This window comes from Morus notabilis, unplaced genomic scaffold, assembly GCF_000414095.1.
Source record: "Morus notabilis unplaced genomic scaffold, ASM41409v2 Scaffold1169, whole genome shotgun sequence".
In the NCBI taxonomy this organism is placed as follows: domain Eukaryota; kingdom Viridiplantae; phylum Streptophyta; class Magnoliopsida; order Rosales; family Moraceae; genus Morus; species Morus notabilis.
Genome location: NW_010357151.1, coordinates 163,770 through 189,136, shown reverse-complemented (window position 1 = coordinate 189,136; position 25,367 = coordinate 163,770). Strand labels below are relative to the sequence as shown.

The 25,367-nt window shown below is 32.6% G+C and overlaps 3 protein-coding genes across 3 annotated transcripts; all 3 read left to right on the top strand.

Moving 5' to 3' along the window:
• The first annotated feature begins 2,286 nt into the window (after positions 1 to 2,286).
• Positions 2,287 to 5,255, top strand: LOC21392293. The gene is made up of 4 exons (XM_010089445.2): positions 2,287 to 2,785; positions 3,374 to 3,487; positions 3,607 to 3,819; positions 4,330 to 5,255. Exons 1-4 carry the CDS (start codon positions 2,294 to 2,296, stop codon positions 4,531 to 4,533), a joined length of 1,023 nt encoding a protein of 340 aa, XP_010087747.1. The 5' UTR covers positions 2,287 to 2,293; the 3' UTR covers positions 4,534 to 5,255.
• An 817-nt stretch (positions 5,256 to 6,072) lies between these two features.
• Positions 6,073 to 7,549, top strand: LOC21392292. Its single transcript, XM_010089444.2, has 2 exons — positions 6,073 to 6,913; positions 7,187 to 7,549. Exons 1-2 carry the CDS (start codon positions 6,299 to 6,301, stop codon positions 7,340 to 7,342), a joined length of 771 nt encoding a protein of 256 aa, XP_010087746.1. The 5' UTR covers positions 6,073 to 6,298; the 3' UTR covers positions 7,343 to 7,549.
• Positions 7,550 to 21,526: 13,977 nt separating this feature from the next.
• Positions 21,527 to 25,071, top strand: LOC21392291 (transcription factor bHLH79). Its single transcript, XM_024167107.1, has 6 exons — positions 21,527 to 21,996; positions 22,707 to 22,910; positions 23,060 to 23,125; positions 23,385 to 23,453; positions 23,557 to 23,634; positions 24,510 to 25,071. Exons 1-6 carry the CDS (start codon positions 21,730 to 21,732, stop codon positions 24,624 to 24,626), a joined length of 801 nt encoding a protein of 266 aa, XP_024022875.1. The 5' UTR covers positions 21,527 to 21,729; the 3' UTR covers positions 24,627 to 25,071.
• Positions 25,072 to 25,367: the final 296 nt, after the last annotated feature.

The following is a 25,367-nucleotide window of genomic DNA, read 5'->3' as shown; positions in this document are numbered from 1 at the left end:
TTTTTGTTGAAGAATAAAGGAAGGTTCATAAGGGCTAATGCTGAACCTGAATAGCGTAGTGAGATTTCTAGTAAGGTATGATTCGTGGTAGGACTGTGGTTTCTTTTTTTTTTTTTTTTTTTTTCCCCTTTTTTCTTTTTTCTTCTTTCAAGCATTATGGTGTCTGATATGTATCAAAAATAGCTGGTTGTTCACATTGTTGATGTAGATCTTTAGAATGTTATGTCTTTTGTCATACCTATTTAATCTCAAACAAAATGCTGTTTTTTAAAAAAAAAAAAAAAAAAAAAAAAAAAAAAAAAAACCGAACGATGTGTCGTCCTTAAAAAAGATCATAAAACGGAGTAAAAAACCGACATGTAATTTATGTAAAACGTCTTACATGAGAAACTTAGGGGGTGTTCGGCAGGGTTAAAAAGTAAAAAAAAAATAATATGAGTTCCAATTTTATTTAAAGAGATATTTGGTTGGAGGATTTAAATCATGATTGGAATTATGATTTATGATTTGTTATAGTATTTTCTTTCACAAAAAATACACATAAATCGAAAATAATTCTAATCACATGATTTTAATCCATGAACCAAACGTCTCCTAAGTTCGTGTTCTTTTAAGTTTGAACTCGAGTTTGGGACTAAAACTCGAGTTCAAGTTTCCCCTTCAACTCAAGTTCAGAAACTCGAACTCAAATTAATTAACAATATTTTTTCTATTCTTAAAAATGCTATAACTTTTTCGTTTTAATTCTGATTAGATGATTTTTTTTCTATGCGCTGACAACAAAAAGACGAATAAAACCTCACCCATATACCCTATTAAAATTTTTTATCACTATTGAGATTTTATTAAAATACTATCTAAATACAAATTCAAGTTTTGACTCACTCAAATACAAACTCAAAAAAGATTCTTATCTCAAACTATAACTCAAATGTACACAACCAAACACAAACTCAAGTTACAACTTCAACTCAAGTTATAACTCAAATTTAACTCAAGAACTACACTCAAGTCACACTCCAAAAGAACAGACCCTTAATCGTTGTTTGTTCGACTAAATGAGACAAATTTTAAAAAATTAGACTCCGTTCATTTCACCGATTAAAGTTTAGAATTTGAGTTTTGCTATACTAAAAATTTCTCAAAACAAACAATCACATCTAATTTTTTTACTACACTAAAAAACTCACATAAAATTATATCTCAATTTAAATTAAGAACTCACATGAGCAAATTAAATGGGCCGTAAAAGTCTAAAACAACAACGAGCTTAAGCTTTTACATACAAACGATATGCTATGTATTGTTTAAACGACCACGAGCTTCTATAGCAAACGATAAGTCGTTAATAGTTAAAACGACAACAAACATTTGTTTTCAAACGACATCTCGCTAATTTTGATGAATGATCACATACTTTAACTCAAAATACGACATGTCGTTTCTTTCTCAAAAATAGCAAAACCTTTGGAAAACTGTTCGCACGCCGTTTTACAGTCAGCCGACATACAATTTTCATGTCCGAACCACATATCGTTTTATGCATGCCTGATGCTTTATAGTGAAAACGCCATGTCGTTTAATTGATAATCTAACTAACATTTTTTTTTTATGTTGGAATAATCAAAATAGCAAGCAACCTCAATACATAAACAGACTAAACAGTAGCTCCCCTACCAACAAAAAAAAAATACATATACATAAACAATAAACATCATTCCCTTCAAAAAAATAATAATTAAATAAATAAACATAAATCCTTCAAAAAATTGAAAAGTTATGTTGATTTCGCCACTCCAAATTACAACTAATTTTTTATTTCTTTTATAGTATTTTTTTTTATATAAATTCAATTTTTAATTCATATTCTCGACTTAAACGAAACAAATAAAGTCAAAATAAACATCATAAACCACAAACAAGTTTATATATCATTTATTGGTCAATTTTTAACTCTTAAATATAATTAAAATCATATTAAATTAAAAATATATATAAAATAAATAATTTTTAATACGATAAAAAACTATCCATAAAATAAAAAACTACCCCTAATTTATTTATTTTTTTCCTAATTAATAGGGGGTTTTTTTTTTTTTTTCAATAAGTTCTACAATCACGGCAAGAAAAAAAAAAGGGAGATAAAAAAGCTAACAAATTCTGCAGGTAAGTTAAAGTTATTCTCAGAGGAGAGAAAATTAAAATTGCAAATGAGTAATAAAAAAACTGAAAACAATAGAAAACCCAGGAAAGAGAGAAAGAGGGGGAGTGAGAGAGTTTTTCCTCACAAAAAATGGGGGCGATCTCGCTGTACAGGGGAAACCTCCACAGAGTACCCGACGTGCCTCGGCGATGGCTTATGCCAACCCCTCAAATCTCCCTCAAAGACTTCCGAACCCTCTTGTCCCGCCGCTCCCGAGCCCTCTCTCGCCTTCGTCCCTCCACCGCCACCGCGGCCGCCACCTCCTCTAACCCTAACCCTAACTCAGTTCCCGAACACCACGAAGAAGCTCCGAAGGAGGATCCCGGTGCGGCCTCTCCCGAGACTCGAGCCAGAGCGGAGAAGTTCGCCGCCGATTGGGGAGAAGGGCCGTCCGGCGAGACCAAAGACGGCAGAGATTCGAACTCTAATGGTTCTCCAGCGAAGCCGGTCGATAAGTCTGATTCGTTGCCTGATTCTGGACCTAACGCGCCCGAGGGAGGAGGTGATCCGGTGGGCGACGGTGCAAAACAGCTAGCCGTGGAGGTTCAGAAAGTTGAGGAATTTGCTAACCCTAATTCGGAGGTATGGGAAAGTTGTCTATATTTTTATGTGAATGTGTAATAAAAAAAAAAGCCATTTGTCAACTAGTTTTTTTTTTCTTTTTTCTTTCCTTTTCATATGTGAAGCGTTATTGGAATGGAATTTAGAATATGAAGCAGTTTTAATGGACATTGTTCCTCATTAATGGAATTGAGTTTGAATTCTTTATTAATGATTTTTGTTATTTATGTTACACAATTGGATTTGTGTTGGGAATAAGGTGAAATCATGTACCTTTTAGTTTTTATTTTTAGAAATGAATTTTACATTGATCAGTTTTGTAAAATTTGATATTATCAACAATTCATAATGATAAAAAGAAGAGTTAAGTCATAGATTATACTAAAGTATAGGAAGGATTGCTCCATGCGCGTAATCAGCACAAGAGATGAAATTGAGTTCCAAAAATTAAATCTTTGGCTCTTTCAAAATGCCCTCAACTTCGAGCTAGGCTCAATCTGTTGTTGATGTTGATCTTCGTCAACCTAAAGTCTCGGTTTCAAATCACGTACTTTTACATTTATATGTGATGCAATGTTCCGTGATTATTCTCGTATCTTTGTTTGGAAGGTGGGAAAAAAAGAGGACCTGCCAAATGAGAAACAGAAAAGGAAAACAGAAGTTGAGGAGAAGTTGCAGGTTTTGAATGACAAGAAACATAGTCTAGTACAATTGTTAAAGCAGGTAAATTTCTCTGGTCTGTATCACTTTGTTCGGTACAGTCTTGTGTTTTTATGACTTTGTGTTCTAGCTTTACAATGGTTTAAGGACTTATCTTTGAAGTGGTTGCTGGTGGTTTACAGATTTTAAATGCGGAGGAGGAATTGAAGAGGCGGATTAATATGCAAGGAAATGCTCTTCGCCCATCGGCTCCTCTTAGTGGGGATGTAGAAGGAGTAGAAACTGATGCTCTTTCAAATCAGAATTTTCATTCTCGTCAGATATTCCGGATGAACAGCATGTCACCATCTTCAGAGTCTCCTATTAGAAGGCCTCCATTCATTCAACACAATGTGGTATTGTTATTTTCATGATAAAGTGTCTTAAGCATGTTGCAATTTGCTTATCTAGATGCTCTTTGTTTTTTTTTTGCTCATGATGATTCCTCTGTTAGTTTTTTGCCATCTCGTGTTCTATTTGTGAAATTAGGGTAGGCTGTAATTTGCTCATGCTTGCCTTGGATGAGATTGGCTTAGCAGAAAGCACAAATTTTGTCGGGTTCTTAGATAACTAGGGCTATTCGAAGTAGTTATCTGAACTCTAACATGAAAAAGAGATTGACCAGAATTAGGAACTCATCGGATTTTTTTTTTTTAATGGGATATATTTGATTGTCTTCCTAAGCCATGGTTGCGTAGTTTAAATTAAGTTAATTAGGATCCAAGCACATATCAAATTGTTTTATGCTAGGATATTCTAGATCAGTACAAAGCATTTCATGGTTACATTCAAAGGTTCAAATGCAGTTTTTGCTTCAGTATGCTGTAGAGATTCAATCAATGGGTTTGCATTGCATTTGTGTTCAGGCTCCTCATCCAACCTCTCGAACCAGCTTAGGGACCACTAGTAGTCCACTGCGGTTTACTCCCATGGCCCATCAGGGGCATCCTACAAATGTGCCGACGTTATCTGTGTCTGGAACAAATTACGTTGCATCATCTCCGTCTCCTGCAGCGTCTGGGGGCACTTCTACTTTTAGAGATACTCGATTGCCAAGTCCGTGGAACTAGAATTATGATAGTGTTATTCTTGAACGTGACATGAAGTTAATTTCAAAGCTAATTTCCGAGCCCCCCAAGCCAGGCAAAGCTCTCTGTTTGATTGTGCAAGGCAAAGCTCTGTTTGATTGTGCAAGGCATGCTGTGGTATGGTGGCTTTGCATTCTATTTGTTCTGATAACTCGCCTTTCTTATTGTACATCTGTAGGAGATAGAAAACTTGACTGGAGGTTAACATCTCGCCAGACTTGATGATGTAATTAGGGATATGTTTACGGTGTTGACCCCGTCGTATCTATATTCTAATTCTTTTTATGGTAACAATATGACTTGACACGGTGGTGCAGAAAGTTTTCTTTCTACAATTCTAGTCTTTGTTTGTAATCTATGCCCTTCGTGTAGACATAGAATTTGTTGATCCGGTTGGTGTCTTGGCGTGAGTCATTCTTGAAAGAAAATTGTTTTGGCTCTATATGCTACCTTGTTGGCTGTTGTGCCTTCCCATTTTGAATCTAAATACCATTGCCGTAACCACTAGGGAAAAAAGAAAAAGAAAAAAAAAAAAAAAAACTTGGCCTTGTCAAATCTTCAAGATCTTTCTTTTGATTCTACTATGTCAAGTTCATGCACGAGATTTCACGTGTGATTTCTTAACATTTTTTATTATTTCACATTTGTTACTTGCGACATGGAATTGAACAACTTGTAGAATCATTGCTGTGGGATAAACATTTTGAGAATTTTACGGTTATACAAAACTATTCGGTCATATATAATACCAGGTTTTGTTAGTTTGACCTGTTTTTGATCAAATCCAATTTATAGAAACATATGATACTTCCTATAACAGAAAGCTCCTCAAAGTTAGTTTTGGATCACCTTTCTCCATCTGGAAGATGGGACTGTAATTCTTTCTATCAATAAATGACTAGCCATCCTTTTACAGTTTACACGAATTCTCTATCATTGAGGTTAATGAGCTCCAAAACTATAATAGTACTTTGACCAAGAAATAATTGCATTAGTGGACAATTATTTCCTTCAAGCAGGGGCGGAGCCACCCACCTATGGACGAGGTGGGCAGACGCCCCTTTTTATTTTTAACCCCTTCCTCTAAAATTATAGGGTCCGTTTAGTTCGCTGATTTGAGTTTTTAATTTGAGTTGAAATGTGATTTTATGTGAGAGCTTTTTACTGTAGCAAAAAAGTTAGATGTGATTGTTTGTGAGAGTTTTTTACTGTAGCAAAACTCGAATTCTAAACTCGAATCAACGAAATGAACGGGACCAATATCTCTCTTTATTTACCACACCTCATTAGTCCCGTCCCGTCCCGCCCCGCCCCGCCCCGTTTTGAGGATCCAAATTCTAGTATACTCTAGATCGGTCGGTGGGTAAATTATCTATCAAATAAATCAATATTAAAAGCTGGGGGTGGCCATTCCATGTTCCACCCCCACAGAATGATCATACAATTAATGCATGCTTGCCCTGGAGGACTTACCAAACACCATAGAAGTGTAGATCAAACTCAAGTCAACGGTCAAAAAAGCTACCACAAAAGCAGGTACACCCTTGTCCTCAGCTCCCGGCGCATATTAGATCTGATCGCACCGCCCTGATCATCCCGCACATTCAGTGGGTCCCACAATCCTACCCCACGTTATCAATACTTTAATACAACGCAAACACAAACACAAAAACAAAAACAGACAAAACCACCTCTCGTTTCTCTTGCTCCCTATCCATTGACACACCTTTCAGTCTTCGCCACCCCCATGGCTCACCGCACCACCCAACGGCGCACGTTAGCAGGCGCAGACTCCAAGGCGTCTTCCATGGATCCCACCACCACCTTCCTCAAACGACAACCAAAACCCACAAAACCTTTTCATCACCCGAACCCTGATCCCATAACATTCCCCTCTTACAAACCCTCCATGGAAATTTCCATTTCCACCTCCAATCTCTCAAAATCTCTCAACTCAGACCACAGAATCCGAAGATACCAAAAACCCACTTCCCAAAACCGGCCAACCTCCGCCATAGTAGATTCCTCCAAGAAGAAGTCTTTATTGTGTAAAGTGGAAAAGAAGAAGCTTTTCAAAGAAGAAGAAGAATTGGAAGAAATTGTTCAAAAGATGGCTTCTTTGAAGAGTTCTGAAGAAGGGCAGAAGAAGAAGAAGAAGTGTTTTGGTATTGTTGAGAGAAGAAGGTCCCTCTGTGGGACCCCCCACGTTGAGCTGGCGGATGTTTTTGCTAGTAATGGTGTGAAAGTGGTGTCGGTTGATATGCCGCCTTTTATGCAGATCCACGCCGTGGAGTGTGCCAGAAAGACTCATGATAGCTTGGAAAAGTTCACCTCCAAAACACTTGCCTCAACTCTCAAGAAGGTAATCAATCACTAATCATCATTAATTATTAGTGTTGTTGTTAGATTGTATTTGGGTTAAGATTTAATTAGTATGTCCTTATTCTAATGATTCAAAAGTTGTGTTTTAGGAACAAAAGGGGGGGTAAAAAAAAAAAAAAGGACCTTTCCAAAGTTTAATGACGTGTTTTTAAATTTTTGGAGTAGTTTGTCCTGTGGAAGAATAATTGGAATCTGGGGTTGATTGGTAAATAAATGAAATAATTGTGGGATTTTTGTTTCCTTTTTTTGGCAGGAGTTTGATGGGGTATATGGACCAGCATGGCATTGTATTGTCGGGACGAGTTTTGGGTCCTTTGTGACGCATTCTGTAGGTGGGTTTCTATACTTCTCAATGGATCAAAAGCTGTATATCCTCTTGTTTAAAACCACTGTACAAAGAGCAGATTGAAGTTGTTACAAACAGATGGAAAGTTACAACAACAAAAAAAAAAAATTTGATAGTATATTGAGTTCCCAAAAGCTAAAATCCATAGTTTTGTCTCCTCATTTTAGCTTTGTACATTGGTAATCCGAATGAAAAGTATAAAGGGATGATTTTTGTCTCCCCTGCTTCTTTTGGACATGGACCTTTTGATATTCCACTCACTTCAGGGGTTCTAATATCTTCTTCCATATATTTTTTCAACTTTAGTAAAAATATACAGTATTGATCATTATTACATTACTATTAGTAGCCTAGAGATTATCATTGGAACTGGTTCACATTTTTCTTACCTGCTTCCATTAAATATGTTCACTCTTATATTCAAGTTGAGGTTGGGTGTTATACATTAATTGTATTTTTTTTCCCAAATTGTTGACTTGCAAAGAACAATGTTTTGACTTTTGCACAGTAAAAGCATAAAATTGGGTTAGAATTTCGGTGCAACTTGTTATTTTGGGATGTACTGTGCAGTCTGTTTTTTCAGCCACTAGATGACGACATCTGGGGCTTGTTCTTTTGATGTTTTTGAGTTAGGTAACTTGAGTGTAGATTTTGAGTTGAGTTTGAGTTATAACTTGAATTGAAGTTGTAATTTGAGTTTGTGTTTGGTTGTGTACATTTGAGTTATGGTTTGAGATAAGAATCTTTTTTGAGTTTGTGTTTGAGTAAGTTAAAACTTGAATTTGTATTTAGATAGTATTTTAATAAAAACTCAATGCTGATGAAAAATTTTAATAGGGTATATGGGTCTAGTTTTATTCGTCTTTTCATTGTTAACGCATAGAAAAAAAATCATCTCAATCAGAATTAAAACGAAAAAGTTATATCATTTTTAAGAATAGAAAAAATACTGTTCATTAACTTGAGTTCGAGTTTCTGAACTCGAGTTGAAGGGAAAACTTAAACTCGAGTTTTAGTTCCAAACTCGAGTTCAAACTCAAATTCAAACTTAAAAGAACATAAACTCGAATAAAGTTATAACTCGAGTTACATTTTTTTGAGTTTTTCACTCAAAAACCACTCTGCCGAACAAGGCCTAGTCACTGAAAAGAGGTCGAACCATACATTCAACTTCCATAAAATTGCTTGAGATTTTTAGTAGTTGAGCTGTGTGATGGCCCATTGGGCAAGTCCTCCTTTTCCTTTTCACCACCATATTTTATAGAAAATTTTGATACCTAAACAGGATGTGTCACTTTGCCTCATCACATATTCACATATTTTATTTTATTGCAAGAGAATTCTCGGCAAGATACCAAAAAATAACTTATCGGTAGGATGTAATAATTCTTAATCGTCTGATGATTACATCATAAACATTAACTCATTAGAACTTGATGAAGATATGATGGTTAGAATCCGTATCACACGTTGTGGTATTTTTTTTTTTAAATATTCTATGGCAAAATTCTCCATTGTTTTATTGTATTGAGCTTTTGTTAAAATTAGGAAATGGAGGAGCATGATGGATCAATGATACATCAAATTATGAATAAAGTTCTATGTTCTTGATGTAGATGTGATATGGCATTATTTGGTTTGGACTTGTTTTACCCTGAGTGTGCGTACAGGGCAATGTCCTCGCAGCGAAAGCATTTATTTTGAGTTGGTAATGATTGTAGCCCCAGGCCCATATGCATTAATTCAAGTTTTGTGTGTGTTAGTTCTATTTTGACATGACCTTGCTGCTTGTGGGATATTTCCGCCTATGAGTTTAGAATCGTGATTCATAATTTTAATTTTTAAAATTTAAATATTTTATAAAAAAAAAAATACTATAACAGAATCGTAAATCATGATTTTAGTCTAAGCATAATCCTTGAAACAAACGTCGCTTACAGCGGCATTATATGGCATGGGTAGGTTCCTTTGCTCTAATTATTAAATGGCATCCTCTAAAGTGAAACACCCATTTTTGCTCCACCAATGGAGCACTGTGTTTTTTAACTGTTGGATTAGTTTTTTAACAGTTAAATTTGTGCGAGTCTGTATTAAAAATTTATAGTGCGCTGCACAGAATTGTTCTTGTTACAAATCTAACCGTTGAAAAAATAATTCAATAATAAAAAAACAGTGCTCCACCGGGGGAGAAAAATGGGTGTTCCACCGTAGAGGTTCTCTTATTATATGATGAATTTAATTATTTTTGGTGGTCAAAACAGTTCTCAGCAACAAATAAAAACAGTTGTAACAATATTCTGCCTTGGGAAGAAGCCATAAATCAACCCCTACTAAACAGTCACTGCCCCTTGGTTGATTCAAGAAGACGCTAAGCTGGCAATTTCCATGTAGATTTCAATTGACCACTCTATGGCAGCTTTGAAATTGAAGGGTGGATGCCACAAGTTTATGAGTTTCGGACAACAATACAATATCATGGAGGGTCTATAGGAAAAGACCACTTCTGTGAAAAAATTTGAAACATACCACTTCTAATGAATAAAAAGACAATTTTATCCCAGACAACCTAATATGGTTAATCACTAACTAGAGTTTGTCAGTCAATCGCTCACTATTTAGAGTTAATTATTGATTAACTGAAGTTAATCAATGATTAACTTAAGAGTTAGGAATTTATATAAAATGAAGGGTAATATAGACTTCATACAATTTGAAAGTCGAAATGAAATAAAATGGTAAAAATCAACAACCACCTTTTAGACATGTTATATAGTTAAATTAACTGTAGATTGTTTATTGGCCTAGGGCTGTTTTGGAATTAATGAAATGAATTTTGAAATCAAGAACAAAACCCTCGAAAAAATGTTAGGAATCAAACCTCAGGCAAGTTTAGGAGAGGAGCGGAAAATTGGGAAGAAAGAATAGGATTGGGAGATTGGATGTAATTTTCAGAAATTAATGCTGATTAGTCTTTGGTTTTGGCTATTGTTGTTTGATTGGATCTTAGGATTAGAATTGAGAGTTCTCCGAAATCCCCGAATACTGTAGAGTATCTTTTGTAATTTTCTTGATTTTCCTTGCTGGTTGTGACTTGTTTGAGCTAGTGTTGAAGTTGATCAATAAAAATTTCCCTTGATTCTCTTCAATTTTCCCTTATTCATTCTGGTTTGAGTGTGTGAGTTTTGACTGTTTGGTTAAGATAGAACCAGGTCCCTAAAAAAGAAAAAAAAAAAAAGTGATCTAAAACTACAAATAGGTTCTGTTTTGCACGATATTTGATAATTTTACTTAGTTTTTCGTTTTGATAATGGTTAGATCAAATTTAAAAAAAAAAAAAAAGAATATACATATAATATTACAATAGTGTCTGTTCTCATTTCAGCCTGCTTTATTCTTAAAAATATCCAAAAATTAAAAACTATGCTTTTGAGATCAGCATTCCCAACTAATATTCCAAAACATTATAGCAAAAGAGTTTTTGAATTTTTTTAAGAGAAAACACTGTAACAAAAGAACTTGAGTTTTGAAAAGAACAAGACTATCATTCTAAAACACTTGTAATTTTAGAACACAAACCAAACTTATATGGTTGTCCTTATGTCACACAGAATCTTATATTCGGCCATTTATGAATTTGTCAAATATAAATGATTGAGATTGTAAAAAATGCACATCAATGTCCTCTCATATATGATATTTGTATCAAATATCATTTTTAAGGTATCTCACCATACCCTTTGGCCAGTGCACTCTATAACATTGGCTCCTCCAATGTCTGGATAAAGCAAAGGCGGGACAGTTTGCATTTTATGTAACATTGCATTGTAGCATCTGAAAAAGGTCACTAATAGGTTTGTATAATAACTGGACGATGTAACACTTTTGACAGCATATGGGGTCCCGCCAAATTATTTAACTTGGTAGGACACGAATTGGGGACTTAACGTCCAATGAAGAAAGCAAAAATGGGACCAGAAACACTGGAGAGTCGTCACCCAGCTTGCAGCATCATCTTCTCATAACAAGCACAAGCTAATTTAACCAAAAAAAAAAAAAAAAACTATAGGCAACCATGGTTATTATAGGTACCCTTTGTGGTAGAGTATAAAATATGACCTACTGATAAAATACACTACAAATCATTATATCTTCGACAAATTTTATTAAATCATTATATTTTTCTTAATTTAATATGATTATCACATAAAGAATGACTTATTTTTAGAGTAAAAATGTTTTTTATCTCGATTAGGATTTCTCTAAACACTCACATAGAGAGTGGGACCCACTAGTGGAGCCTACCCTCTATGAGAGGGTTCGGAGAAATTCAATCAGAATATATAGGATTGCTCTTATAGGGAGCATAAGACACCTTACTAGTAGTGTGTTTTTGAAAATTAGATATGCTAAAATCTCATCAAACTAAATAAATAAGCAATAATAATAATATAAACAAAACTGATAAAACCATATACATATTTAATAATTTAAAATACGATCCTATTGATAGAGTATTTTTTTCAAACTTATGCCTTATTTACTTTACGGATTCGAGTTTTTAATTCGAGCTGAAATGTGACATTTTCTTATAGCTTTTAATTGTAACAGAAATGGTTAGATATGACATTGTTTGAGAGCTTTTAACTGTAGAAACTTAAAACTGAAAACTCGAATCGGTGAAATGAACGAGATCTTAGAAATCTTTTTTTTTTTTCATGGAAAGAAAATAAGCTAGAGAACGTAATATTGTTGAGTTGTCACTTTAAATTTTCAATTTAATAATCTTTATGTTTTTGGCCTCCACTCTATTATTTCAATAGTGAACACTAAACCATCCATGCATATAGGAAATTCTGGACCAGCCTTATGTCACATAGCCATTTATTAATGATTGTTATATGACTAGCGGAGCGATATGCATCATAATTATGTTACATGCTCCCAAACTTTGGACCACATACTTTGATATCGTATTAAATTGCCAAAGTTGTTCTAAACCTTATACTTGAGCTAATAGCTTTGGTTTCATTTTCGTCCATGCTTTCTAACGTTCATGAATCGTGAGTAAAATGAGAGAGAACACTACAGAGAGAAATAGCTCTGTTCATTTCACCGATTCAAATTTATAATTCGAGTTTTGTTACAGTAAAAAGCTCTAAAAAACAGTCACATTTAACTTTTTTACTACAGTAAAAAGCTCTTACATAAAATTACATCTCAATTCAAATTAAAAACTCGAATCAGTAAACTAAACGGATATATCTTTTATTTAAAAAACAAGATTAAACCTGCAACCTTTTTAAAACTTCACCACACTCAAACCTCGGAATGCTACTAGACCAAACGGTCATAGGCAAGATTGGAACTATATATGTTATGTGAGCGCTCGTAACCTTAAAACTTTGTAAGAGTCGGCCTTTCTCGATCATTTGTCTCGCACTCTTATGCATCTCTACCCATTTGAGTGCTTAGTGCTAACATGTGTCTTGATCATTGCAAGTAGAATCAGTCTCTTGTGTGAAGGGTTTCATTTCAGTTAGCGGACTTGGAAATAGGATACCAGAAACTAGCAAAGAAGGAAATTACAATTTTTCCTCTCTAAACTAATCACTTGGCAACTAAAAGCCAGGGTGACCCTTCTTCAATTTTTTTCAGGGACTAAATTAATCGGTAAATCTCATATTTTATCAAATAAATCTAAAATTTATTGATCAAAACTTATTGATATGTCTTATTTAAATCTAATATTTACTAAGTGAAAATATCCTTGCCCCAAAGTGGTGTCGAATTTGAAATCCGCCTGCGAGCTTTTCTTATAAGATTAAAAAAAGGTGCACCATTTGCACCAATCCATTGATGGTATTTTAAAAGTGTTGTTACTTATAAAAACACTATAATGTAAGAAAAAATTAGTGAGCTCACTTTTTAAATGTATTATTAATTTTATATTAATATTCTTTTGATTAATATAATTTTTTTAATTAAAAGGTAATAATTAAGTATAAATAGTAAAAATTTAAGACATTCTGAGAAATATTTATCTCTTTTTCCCATCACGTAGGCTATTTGTCTGCAGCCCAAAAACCTCAGATTTACAGACACCTTTGTCTTGTTCAGCCCATGTTATTGTAGGCTTGAGCCTAGCAATGCCAATGATGCTCAATAACTCATTTCTTAACCAATGGAGTCGCGTCTTCTTGAGATGAGACATTTTCTCAAGTAGAGACGTGGATTTTATTTTATTTTTTCCTTTTTTTTCTCTGTTTTTATTAAGTGAATGGTTATTTCTATCTGCTGCATGAACCTATTAAGGGGAACAATCTTACACAGACAAGTTTTATTCACTAATGATGCAACATTTATTTAGCCACATAAACTAATCACTTGTATCCAATGCACTCTTCAATAAGATTGACTTGTGTGTCTGTCTATATATATATATATATATATATATATATATATCTTCCCTTCACGTGGCTAGAACATATTATCTGTACCCAATAAATAATTTTAGAGCTTAGTTTTATCTAACAAGTTGATTAATCAAAGGTAATGTTTGAATCTTCACTTAATATTCCACCACACCAATACCCCACTTGACATTTCCCAATCTCATCTGTCTCTCTCCTGGCATTTTGTCGTGGAGTTTTTTCTGTCACATGTTGTAACTTGACATAACATTTGATGTAAGTTATGAAAATTAGCACGAGGCATATTTCCTTTTATCGTATGGAATGTCCAAATTATATGATGTAGCCAAGAAAGTGACCCTATAGTAATACTATATATCTGAAAAACCTCATGCCAATCTTAATATTTTTCAAGCACGTTTACAAACCAGAAACCTATGACAAGTCTATCTCTTAAAACCCCATTTACAAACCCAAAAATCTTTCAAGCACGTTTATAAACCAGAACAAGAAACACAGAAAAGGAGGTTAGTCCCTCTCGCAAAAACATAAGTGAATCACTTGGCAGCTTAGATTGGAAAGAATTGGAGCCACACGAGACTTGGAAACTATCCTAGGCAGAGAGCAAAATCACTTTCTTAGTTTAATTAGGAACCTTCTTCAATAGTATCCCACATTGGCCGGAGATATTTAGAGATATTGGCATAATTCACTTAATAAGGTAAGGGCAACCTCTCCTAACAAGCCGGTTTTGCTAAATTGAGATAGACTCAATATCTTTTGATTTCTGTAAAAATATCTTCTATTGGTAATGCTCGTTTCAAATTATTAGATCTAATTAAAATTAAATCAAATATATATATATATATATATGAAACAGACAGTTTCTGAGACGTGCCGTGAATAGTCAAATTTTCAAATTCCACCGCAAAACTCTCCCTTTAATTATACTTGTTTATTGAGTATCATTTTTGAGCTAAACAAGTTAGGCGTCCTTAAAAGGATAAGGTGTGTGTGAGTTGAGTTTATGCATTGGAGACAGAGAGTTAGGCAGAGAATGGACTTTAATATTGATAACCATTACTTGATTATCAGTTTATAAGGTTCTTTTATAACAACATACAGTATAAATCTCATATACTATGAAGACGTGTTATGGAGAATAATGCAACTGAGCAAATATGATATGATCAAGTAACCTTTCAGGTTGGAATAGTACTATTTTTCTCTTTTCCTTTGATAGGAAGGAATTTATGCATTTACTATTATTTATTACTAGCACCTTCATTGTATCCACACAATGGCTTTATGTCTTTCTCCATCAAGAATAAGATGGGAAACCATATATTTCACATCAAATGGTAACTTTAATAAATGTGTGGATGGGGAATGGTTCCCTGGCAAATTGGGAAGCGATTTGTTTGTCCCTTTGCATTTATGTTGAAATGCCTTTGTTTAAATGGGTTTTTAGTCTCCTCTTGGAAATCATTTACCTATAAAGGTCCTAAGGTAGTCACTTATAAGGCTTTTGAGTAAGCATTGTTGCGTTTTATGGCTAAATTTCTTATAGAAAACTCGTGTCACACTTTTCTGTGAGAAAATTGTTAAACTTGCCCTTAAATTGTTGAACTTATTCTTATAGTGTATGAGTCTAAATTTTTACTTTTTATTCTTGATTAAAACTCTTTTCTTTATTATAGTTACTTGAATAAAAAAGATATTAATAAAAAGAAATGGGTAAAAAATCATATTTATACACTTTAAAAGGTATTTATCTCAATTTCCCATTTTCCATATTAAAGTTTAGGTCTACGCACTTTTCTATATGCATCCAAAATGAGATTTGACTACTTGCAACACTAAAAGAGAGAATAGGTAATTAGCATTTTTTTTTGAAATTAAAGAAATGGTAGAATTTCTTGGAAAAAAAAAATAGTAGTAAAGCTGAGATTTATAAGATAAATCGTGTATTTACTTCATTATCAAATTTGATAAATTTGAGATTTACATGATAAATAATGTAAATCCCGGAGTTATTCCATGATTAAATTTGAAAAATCTGAAAGTTACCTATAAATCATGAATTTAGCCTATAATTATGTTATTATAAGTCTGTTATTTACTGAATTTTACTCGCATGAAATTGTAAGTAATATACATTTTTTTTTTATCAATGTTTACTGTTTTTTTATTTACATAATATTTACTAGATAAATTATTATTTTTTTCATTCTGTCCACATCGTATTAGTTTTCAAACTGCGGCGTGCTAGTAAAAACACAATTTAAAAGCCTCTCTAATCAATATAAATGGCTAGAAAGGCTAAGGGAGGTCTTTTTTATCTTTACTTTCCTCAACATTTTTAATTTTGGAAGTTATTCAATGGATCACCTTATTGGACAATAGGTTCTTGCATCACATTCAATCCATTTGATTGAACGACATTTCTGGGAGGCGATAACAATAATATTTAATTTCATCTTTCGGGATAAATGAACTTGACTCTTGCAGTGAGATAAATTCAGATATGTTCATTTCACTAATTTAATTTTTAAATTTTTTATTTTTATAGTTAAAAACACTCAAAAAATGTAACATATAATTTTTTTTATTACAATTAAAATTTTTTTAAAAATATCACGTCTCAACTTAAATTAAAAATTTATATTCATAAAGTGAACGAGACCTCGGACCTTATTACAGTAAATATTAAGACAAACTTTTCTTTCATGATCCAATTGAAATCCGATGTGTGAGAGTATTCCGTTCACTTCGCTGATTCGAATTTGTAATTCGAGTTGAGATGTTATTTTTTGTGAGAACTTTTTACTGTAGCAAAAAAGTTAGATATGACTGTTTCTGAGAGCTTTTTATTGTAGCAAAACTTAAATTCTAAACTCGAATCGGCGAAATGAACAAGACCTAAATTGATAAAAACGTTCATGTTAATTTGATTTATTTTTAATATTTGATGATAAACAAATAAAAAAATAAAAATAAAAAGAGAGAGAAAGAAGTAAGAAGCGTAGGATAATAGCAAAGGCAACCTTTGACCCCACACTCCTCTCCGATCTCTTTGTACAATGCACTCAGTCAGGCGTGTGATCCCATCCCATGTCTCGCAACATCGCAATCCTTCACGATACTGAATTTAGGACGTATCTACACGCGCTGTTATCTGTCGTTCATTTTCGCTCGTCCACCTAATTCTTGAAATTTTGCTCACCGTCGTTAATAAATTAAGATCTCATTTATTTTATTAATTTAAATTTATAATTTGAATTTTATTATAATAAAAAATTTTAAAAAATAATTATATTTAATTTTTTTATTACAATAAAAAATTCTCACATAAAATTGCGTTTTAACTCGACGAGCCTTAAAAATATTTTGACACGTGACTTATGATGTAACGAGTACCGAATCGATCACTACTCTTGCGAGTGTGCCTATGTCCAACTATCACTAGATCCTCCGATAAAGCCTCACCACTTCATTTTCTTTACTGTCTCCCAAAAGATCATACTTAAAATTTAAAAAAAATGTTTTCACTGTAGCTCTTTTTTTAGGGGTGTGTTTTCACTGTAGCTATGTGATTGAGGACCCATTTACTTCGCTGATTTAAATTTATAATTTGAATTGAGATGTAATTTTATGTGAGAGCTTTTTACTGTAGCAAAAAAGTTATATGTGACTATTTCTGAGAACTTTTTACTGTAGTAAAACTCAAATTCTAAACTCGAATCGGTGAAGTGAACGGGGCTTAAATTACTGACTGCTCACAAGGGATAAAGTTTGAAAAATGTTGATTTAAGCAACTGTTTCTAATAGGTAATCTTATTGGTAAGATCGGTTTTTTGACTGTTAAATTTGGTCTAAATCAAATGAGATTTGTACACATAATTGACAGTTTTTAATACAGATTTAACGACTACAAAAATTGAGTTTATCTCAGCTTGTCTATACAACTCAAAATAATACAAAACTACCTCTGAACTTATTATAAATTACAGTTTTAATACTTCAGTTAATGAAATTATGAAACATCAATTTTGGGTCACATAACTATTTAGCTAAGCGGGTAATCTTGATATATACCATTTGAAAGTACATGGATCAAGATTTTTACCTTTTACTCTTAATTTATAATCTTTTTAGTTAAATAATTACTTCAGTTAATAAAATTATGAAACATCAATTTTGGGTCACATAACTATTTAACTAAGCGGGTAATCTTGACAAATACCCTTTGAAAGTACATAGATCAAGATTTTTACCTTTTACTCTTAATTTATAATCTTTTTAGTTAAATAATTACTCTAATAAAAAGATATTTATTAAGAGTAAAAAGTAAATATTTAAACTTATGCACTTTTAAGGGTAAATTCTATATTTTTTTCTTTAGCTAAAGACGACATAGAAGGGTGATGCCGATGTAGGGGTTGCAAGTAAAGAAATAGGCAATACCCGGTTAGCGCAAGAAAAAAATTTACCTCTTTTTTTATTATGTTTTTAAAAAATTTAAGTTCTAGTTTACTTAATTTTAAGGGTAATTTACAAAAATTGTCCCCAACTTTTTTAGCAAGTGACAGTTTGATTCTTAATTTTTTTTTGGCAAATCAACCCCAAATCTCTTTAAACGGGTGCAATTTTGTCATTTCTGTCAAATTTTTAACAGATTCCCGTATGTGAGCATCACGTGCCTTCTTTTTTCAAGTAAAAGACAAAAATGCCATCAAAACCTCAACCAATGGCCTTCTTCTTCCTCCTCTCCACCTCTGGCGAGCCCCATCCCCGACCAGCCCAGTTATCAAGCAGTCATGTGGGTTATTCAATTGACGTCTTAATGACAAAAGTGCTAAAATTGTAAGTTAGATTTGAACTTTTAGATTTGAATCTATATGTCAGTTTTTTTGTAGTTCGAATTAGCGTTTGGTAGCATAAGGTTTAAACATGAAATAAAGTTTGAACGAACACTTGGTCACATTATTAGAGCTATGAGTTTAAAAAAAAAAAAAGTGAGTGAAAATGGGTTGTGAGAACTTTTGAATTGAGTTTTGAACAGTACATTAGATTAGAACCTTAAAAACTTTAGCGGAGAGGGGTAAAATTGAATTCAACCATCAATTTTAAATTTCAAATGGACCTTAAACCTAAATTTAAGTTCAAAATATTGTGCAATCAAAGAAAAATTCAAACTATATTTCAGGTTTAAACCCTCCACAATCCTCAAACTAAATAACGGATCAATTCATAAACTTTTATATCATTTTAGATTTATCCACGCAGCGAATCAACCACTAATTTTTAAAAGTCAAATTTTGAAATTAATACTTTAAAAACACACGTTGATTTTTTTTTTCGAGTAAAAATCACGTTATTAGTTACCATGACTGTATTGGATTATTGTCCTTTCTTTTATGAATCATGTTGGATTATTGTCCTTGTTAATTGTTAGTTACACGAGTAATATCACTCCACTTTTAAGTTTCCCCTGCGCTACCTATTTTCGATGCTAAAGTACATCTGTTATGGGTAAAGGTACATGAATAAATAGTTGACTTTCTATTTTGAAATAATATATGAGAAAAATATCAATATTGTGCAGATAATTTATTCATTTTTTATTGAATTTATTAAATTTTCATGCTGTTTTAATACGACTTCATATTGAAGAACGCACAATGTTAATACATAATTTCCATTATGATTCCTATTAGAAATGCCCTTCAATATAAACGTACTTCATAAAATCATACAGATGATTAATTAATACATGAAAAACCTGAAACAGTAAATATTAGGTACAATATCATCTTCATCGATGTTTATATGAATGAAAGTGAGAAGAGGAGAAAAAAAAAAAGAACATAAACTTTGGTTGGAGAATTAAGATAAGACAATACTATTTGTTTGCTTCTTCTTTTTCCGAAAGACTATTTCTTGCAACATTTTACTTTCACGTGATTGTTTTTTTTTTTTTCTCAATCCAGGAAAAGAATGGATTCCAATACAATTGAAATTATCGGGAGGATTAAAGAATGTGAGTGAGAAATGAGAGTCAATCTTATATTTATTTGATTTTTTAAATCCTAAAATGAGAGAAAAATTAGTGAATCCCACTCAAATTTAAAATTAAAAAATGATATTAAAAATCTCATGCCCACATCTAGATTAGGATTCCCAATCTTAATAGTAATTAGTATTAAATTACAATCTTACCCCTAATTTATTAATAAATATATAATTAGAAATAAAATACAAATCTTATATTTATTATTTTATTTACCTAATATTATAATATTCACCTAATTATTGTTAATTTCAATATAATAATTTTTTACTTTATTTTTTATTAGAATTAATAAATATATTTTAAGTTGTATCTCTTAATTTTTTATTTTATTATTTTATTCAAAATTTGACAATTTATTTTATATTTTAGATAATTATGTAATTTATATTTACTATTTTATTATCCTATTATTATAATAAATATTTAAATTACGATTAATTTTTTAAGAAGATAATTTATTTGTTGAATTAAAGATATAAATTTAGGAAAAATTTTATTTTGGTAAACACGCAACAAGTACTTTCATTCAACTTTTGCAAAACCATTCTAGGACACAGTTAATCAAAGTTGTCAAACACACCCCCTTCTCTTTTACTACATAAATGGGCGCATGGCTTTTAGCACTTTTGCTCTCCGAAGTTTTTTGGATTTTAACAACTTACCTTTTAAATTTTTAATTTTGATAATTTATCTTGTAATTAGCTTAAATGGTTGTACTATATTCAATTCTTACTTTTTTTGGTTGGATTTTAGGATTGATTTAGAAATTCAAGTTGTTTATGTTAAGTTTTAGAATTGATATTTAAGAATTTTTTTTACCAGAAGTGTGCTTTTTTGTCATCACATAGTGCAATAACTGACCTTTTGGTTCCCTAATTTAACAACCATTTAGACATAGGTGCATTGTAGTAAATTTACAAGTTAAGAAGTAAAATACGTGACGTTTGGTTCATGGATTCAAACCATATGATTAGAATCATTTTTGATTTATGTGTATTATTTATGAGAGAAAATACTGTGGTGAACCACGAACCATGATTCGAATGAGGAAATGAATCTAGGTACCAAACGGAGTTTACAGAGATATGTATCAAAATCCAAAACTTTACCCTCAGTCTTAACTTTGATCCTTAATTTAACCTGGAAATATCATTTTATTTTCAATTTTAGTCCCTCTATTAGTTGGATGAAAAAAAAGGGCGACGAAATACATAATAATGTTCCATTAACATAGTGCTAACTTTATCTAAATCACATTATATCAATAGATTGTTATTTCTATTAACAAAATACTTATATTTTTATTCATAGAAAGGATTAAAACTAAAAGAAACTGATAGATTACGATTAAGATCTCATTTATTTTATCGATTTGAGTTTTATTACAGTAAAAAACTCTCAGAAACAATCACATTTAACTTTTTTACTGTAGTAAAAATTTCTCACATAAAGTCACAGCTCAATTTAAATTAAAAATTCGAACCATATGAGTCTTAAGTTTAAAATATTTTAAAAATCAATTAACGGAGTGAAATTAATTGTGAAAGTTTGGACCGTAGGATTAACTTAGAAAAAAAAAAGATAAAAATAAAAGAAATCCCCTTGTTTCTCTTTTATCTGGTAATAAGACGAGGTGGGCGCAATGCGCACCCCCCTGCCTCCCCATCCAGCCAAAAGGATCACTCTCTGCTTCATCTGCTTCTTCTTCTTCTTCTTTCTTCTCTCTCTCCTCTCTCTCTTTCTCTCTCTCTCATCATCGTCCATTAATGCTCTCTATCTCTCTCCACGTCCATTAATGCTCTCTATCTCTCTCCACCCGTCTCATTCTCATGAAAAAGACCCAGTTTCTCACTCTTCTAATCACTCCTTAAATACCCATCCACACTCCCACAAAAATCGCAAGCTCAAACTTGTGTCCGAATTCTGAAGAACTTCAAGTGCTGAGAAGAAACAACGGGGAAAAAATGGATCATCCACTATTCAGCGAGTCGTCTTTCTCGGCGGCGAACCCATCCGCCTATAGCTTGGCGGAGATTTGGTCGGGGCCCCGAATGGGGAACATGGGCCAGAACCCGGGTGGGTTCGGAGAGAGCTCCGCGAATCGAGACGGGTCGATGGAGGAATCGACGGTCACCGAGCAGAGCGGTGGCGGCGGCGGAAGGAAGAGAAGAGATGTCAGCTCCGAGGACGAGTCCTCCAAGTTGGTCTCAACTAGTAGTGCCAATGATTTGGTTGGTTTCTTTTTTCGGATTTTTTGGGGTTAAATTTCTTCTTCTTCCTTTTTTTTTTCCTTGACTGATTCCTTGAGCTCAATTTTGGTTTTTAGTTCTGAAATGTTGGTCCGGAGTTGAAATCTAAATAAATTATCAAACCTTGAGAGATTATTGTATGTGGGTTTGAGTTATGAAGAGAAAATCTTTACTCATTTTTTATTTATTTTTCTCACATTGGTCGTTATTTTGGCTCAATTATGTATTTTGGAAGATTAAAATAAATATTTGGAAGATTATATGTTGATTTTGGTCATAAAGGGGAATTCTTGTTTTTTTTTTTTTTTGGCTTTTTTTTGTTTTTTTGTTTTTTTGTTTTTTTTTTTTCAATTGGCAAGTGAATAATGAAATTCTTGGCTGAATAAATTTCAATGGGCACTTAGATTAAGAATTTTTATATTCTGTTATGTTTTTTGTGTTGATCTTAATCGGTTTGATGTTTGTGCTATTTGTTTGTGATTAAGGCATCTTAGATGTTTATACAATCTCTACTTTTGTCTTATTATGTTTTATTGAAAATTGAGACTGAAATAAAATGAGACATCCGTCTTATGTTTTAGAGGATTAAGATGTATGAGACTAAATCACAAGGATTGTGCTTTGCTTGGTACTGTTTGAGCCTTAATCTTTTCGGTGATGTACTCTACTGATTTCCTCTTCTTTTGGAACAGAATAATACAAATGGTAAAAGAACAAAATTGGTAGGATCAAAATATGAAAATGGCGGTCCGAAAGCTGAAGCGGAAGCTAGTTCAGTGGGCGGTGACAAGCCAGCTGAAAAAGAAATGAAACCTTCCGAGCCGCCTAAACAAGATTATATTCACGTCAGAGCGAGACGGGGCCAAGCCACCGATAGTCACAGTCTGGCTGAGAGAGTAATGCTCATAAAGTCATTCGTAGCTTGTAATTTCTGATAGTCTAGTTCTGGATTACAAAAAATAAAATAAAATAAAATAAAAAAAATAAAATAAAATTGAACTCTTATATATCATACGTATTGTTGCTCATATGTTTGTTTTGGCAGGCAAGAAGAGAAAAAATTAGTGAGAGGATGAAACTTCTACAAGATTTGGTTCCTGGATGTAACAAGGTAATTTGTTCTGTCTTAGTTTTATTACTTTAGCATATTCAGGTATAAGCCATATAATTTAGCATAGGAAACCAATAATGGAGTTTGGTGTCTTTTCTTTGGATTTACTTTTTAATGTTTTGGATCAAGTTTAAATCATGTGATCAAAGGGGTTTCAACTTACAGCTTAACTTTAAATTCATATAATTCAAAAGAGATTCTAGTTGGTACCTTGAATATACAGTATACTTAGTTGTGGTTATATGCTTTTTATGATTAGGTTATTGGCAAAGCACTTGTCCTTGATGAGATAATTAATTACATCCAATCGCTGCAGCACCAAGTTGAGGTATTAGCAAAGCAATTTTACCACTTCATTTGCTTTTGCACTATTAACAAACATGATTATTTCCTGATTAACTGGAATTTTTTATTTTTTTCCCCTTTAATAGTTCTTGTCAATGAAGCTTGAAGCGGTAAATTCAAGAATGAATTTGAATCCGACCATTGAAGGCTTTCCATCAAAAGATGTAAGGAAATCTCCAAGCACATGAAGTTCTTTTCAATTTATACGTGCATAATAATCTGTTTCTCTCTCCTTTTCATGGAAGAGAGTGTAGATAATCTTCAAATGCTATTCTTAATCCTTCCATTGAAGGGCTTATGTTTGAACATAGTTCTTATTTTCTTGCCCGTCTTCAACATTAAGAATTCCGATGAATGCACAAGAAAATTGGGTGCTTTTCTGTATAAGCCTGAAGCTCCAGGAACTTTGAATCTGACCCTAGGGAAGAATATAAAGAGAATTTTTTCTTGACGCCCAAATATATGTACATATTGTGCTGGAACAAGTATTGATAATTGGAATCATGGGAATTATCAAAAAACTTTCTCTGAAAAGTGATACCGTTTATTAATCTCTTTAACGGCTTTCCCAAAACATTCTTCAACGGTTCTTCTTTTAGTGACTGAAAATCCATGAACTGCTCTGGGATTTAGACATGTTTTCCAAGCTCCTAGATGTCTATTAATCTCCTCGTGAAATTCACGATTTCCTCAAAAGACAGCAAAAATATCTAGAGCCACAACCCTTTCAATACCCTTTTTTTTTCCTTATTTGGGATGTTCCTCGAGTCCCTATTGCGATTATTGCCATGTTCATTACGGCTATGATATATATATATATATATATTTTTTTTTTTTTTAATATCATGAAGACATTATTTAGAGTCATAATCTTGTACTTAAGTTCAATAATTTTCTGATTAATTTATCAATGATTCTATCAATACAATGGAGCGTATTTTGTTTAAACGGTTTGTTCTGCCGCCTTTTCCTTTCAAAATATTTTGTTCTGCAGCTCGATTCTTACCAGTTGAAAAAACTGTCTCAACTTGGTGTACAGGCATTTGATGCTACAGGACTGTTATTTGGCTCACAAGCACCCCGGGATTTCGTTCAAGGCTCGCATCAGGAATGGCTGCACATGCAGGTTGGTGATAGTATCGAAAGACCAACATAGTTCGGGGTACCATTCTTGATTTCGTCTTCCTTAAATTTGTAGGAACTTGTTCTTTAATGATTCTCTGTATCATCTAATGCTGAAATGTGTTTTTTATTTCTCAATGTATCACCATTCTTATGATTTTAATACAATAGAAAGTAGAGTTCATCTAATCTCTATGCGTGTATCATCTGACTGGATACTCTGTACTCGTTGTATTTGTACCTATATAAAAATCTGTTCAAACTTTCAAACTGTGCTAACGAGAGGAGGATTGTGCTGTCTATTGTTTCTCCCTTCTTCATTATGTTTTACTTTTCATATATACACATATCTATACAACATATATCTATAGCTGTTTTTGGCTTTCTAAGTCCAAAAGTTGCTTCTAGAAGTATTTGGATGATCTGTCAGAAGTACTTTGACTTTTCAGAAGAGTTTTCAGTCAAAATCAGAAATTGTGGCTTCTAAAATAATCACTTCTGAAAGGACTTTGAAACTTATATATAAGAATTTAATTAAGACATTATAATCTTAATTCCAACACTTTTATTGCTTATTAGAAAATTTAAAAATTATTTTTGCCCATTAAGCTCTTAGTTTTAAACACTTGCTGAAAAGCCATAGCTTTTACTTCTCTTCTTCTACTGATTAAAAGCAAAAATAAAAGCTCTGCGAAACAGACCCCGTGTATTGATGTAAATTATACGCATTTCCAAGGTAGTTTAATTTGAGTTATAATTTTTCTCTGGTTTGGAC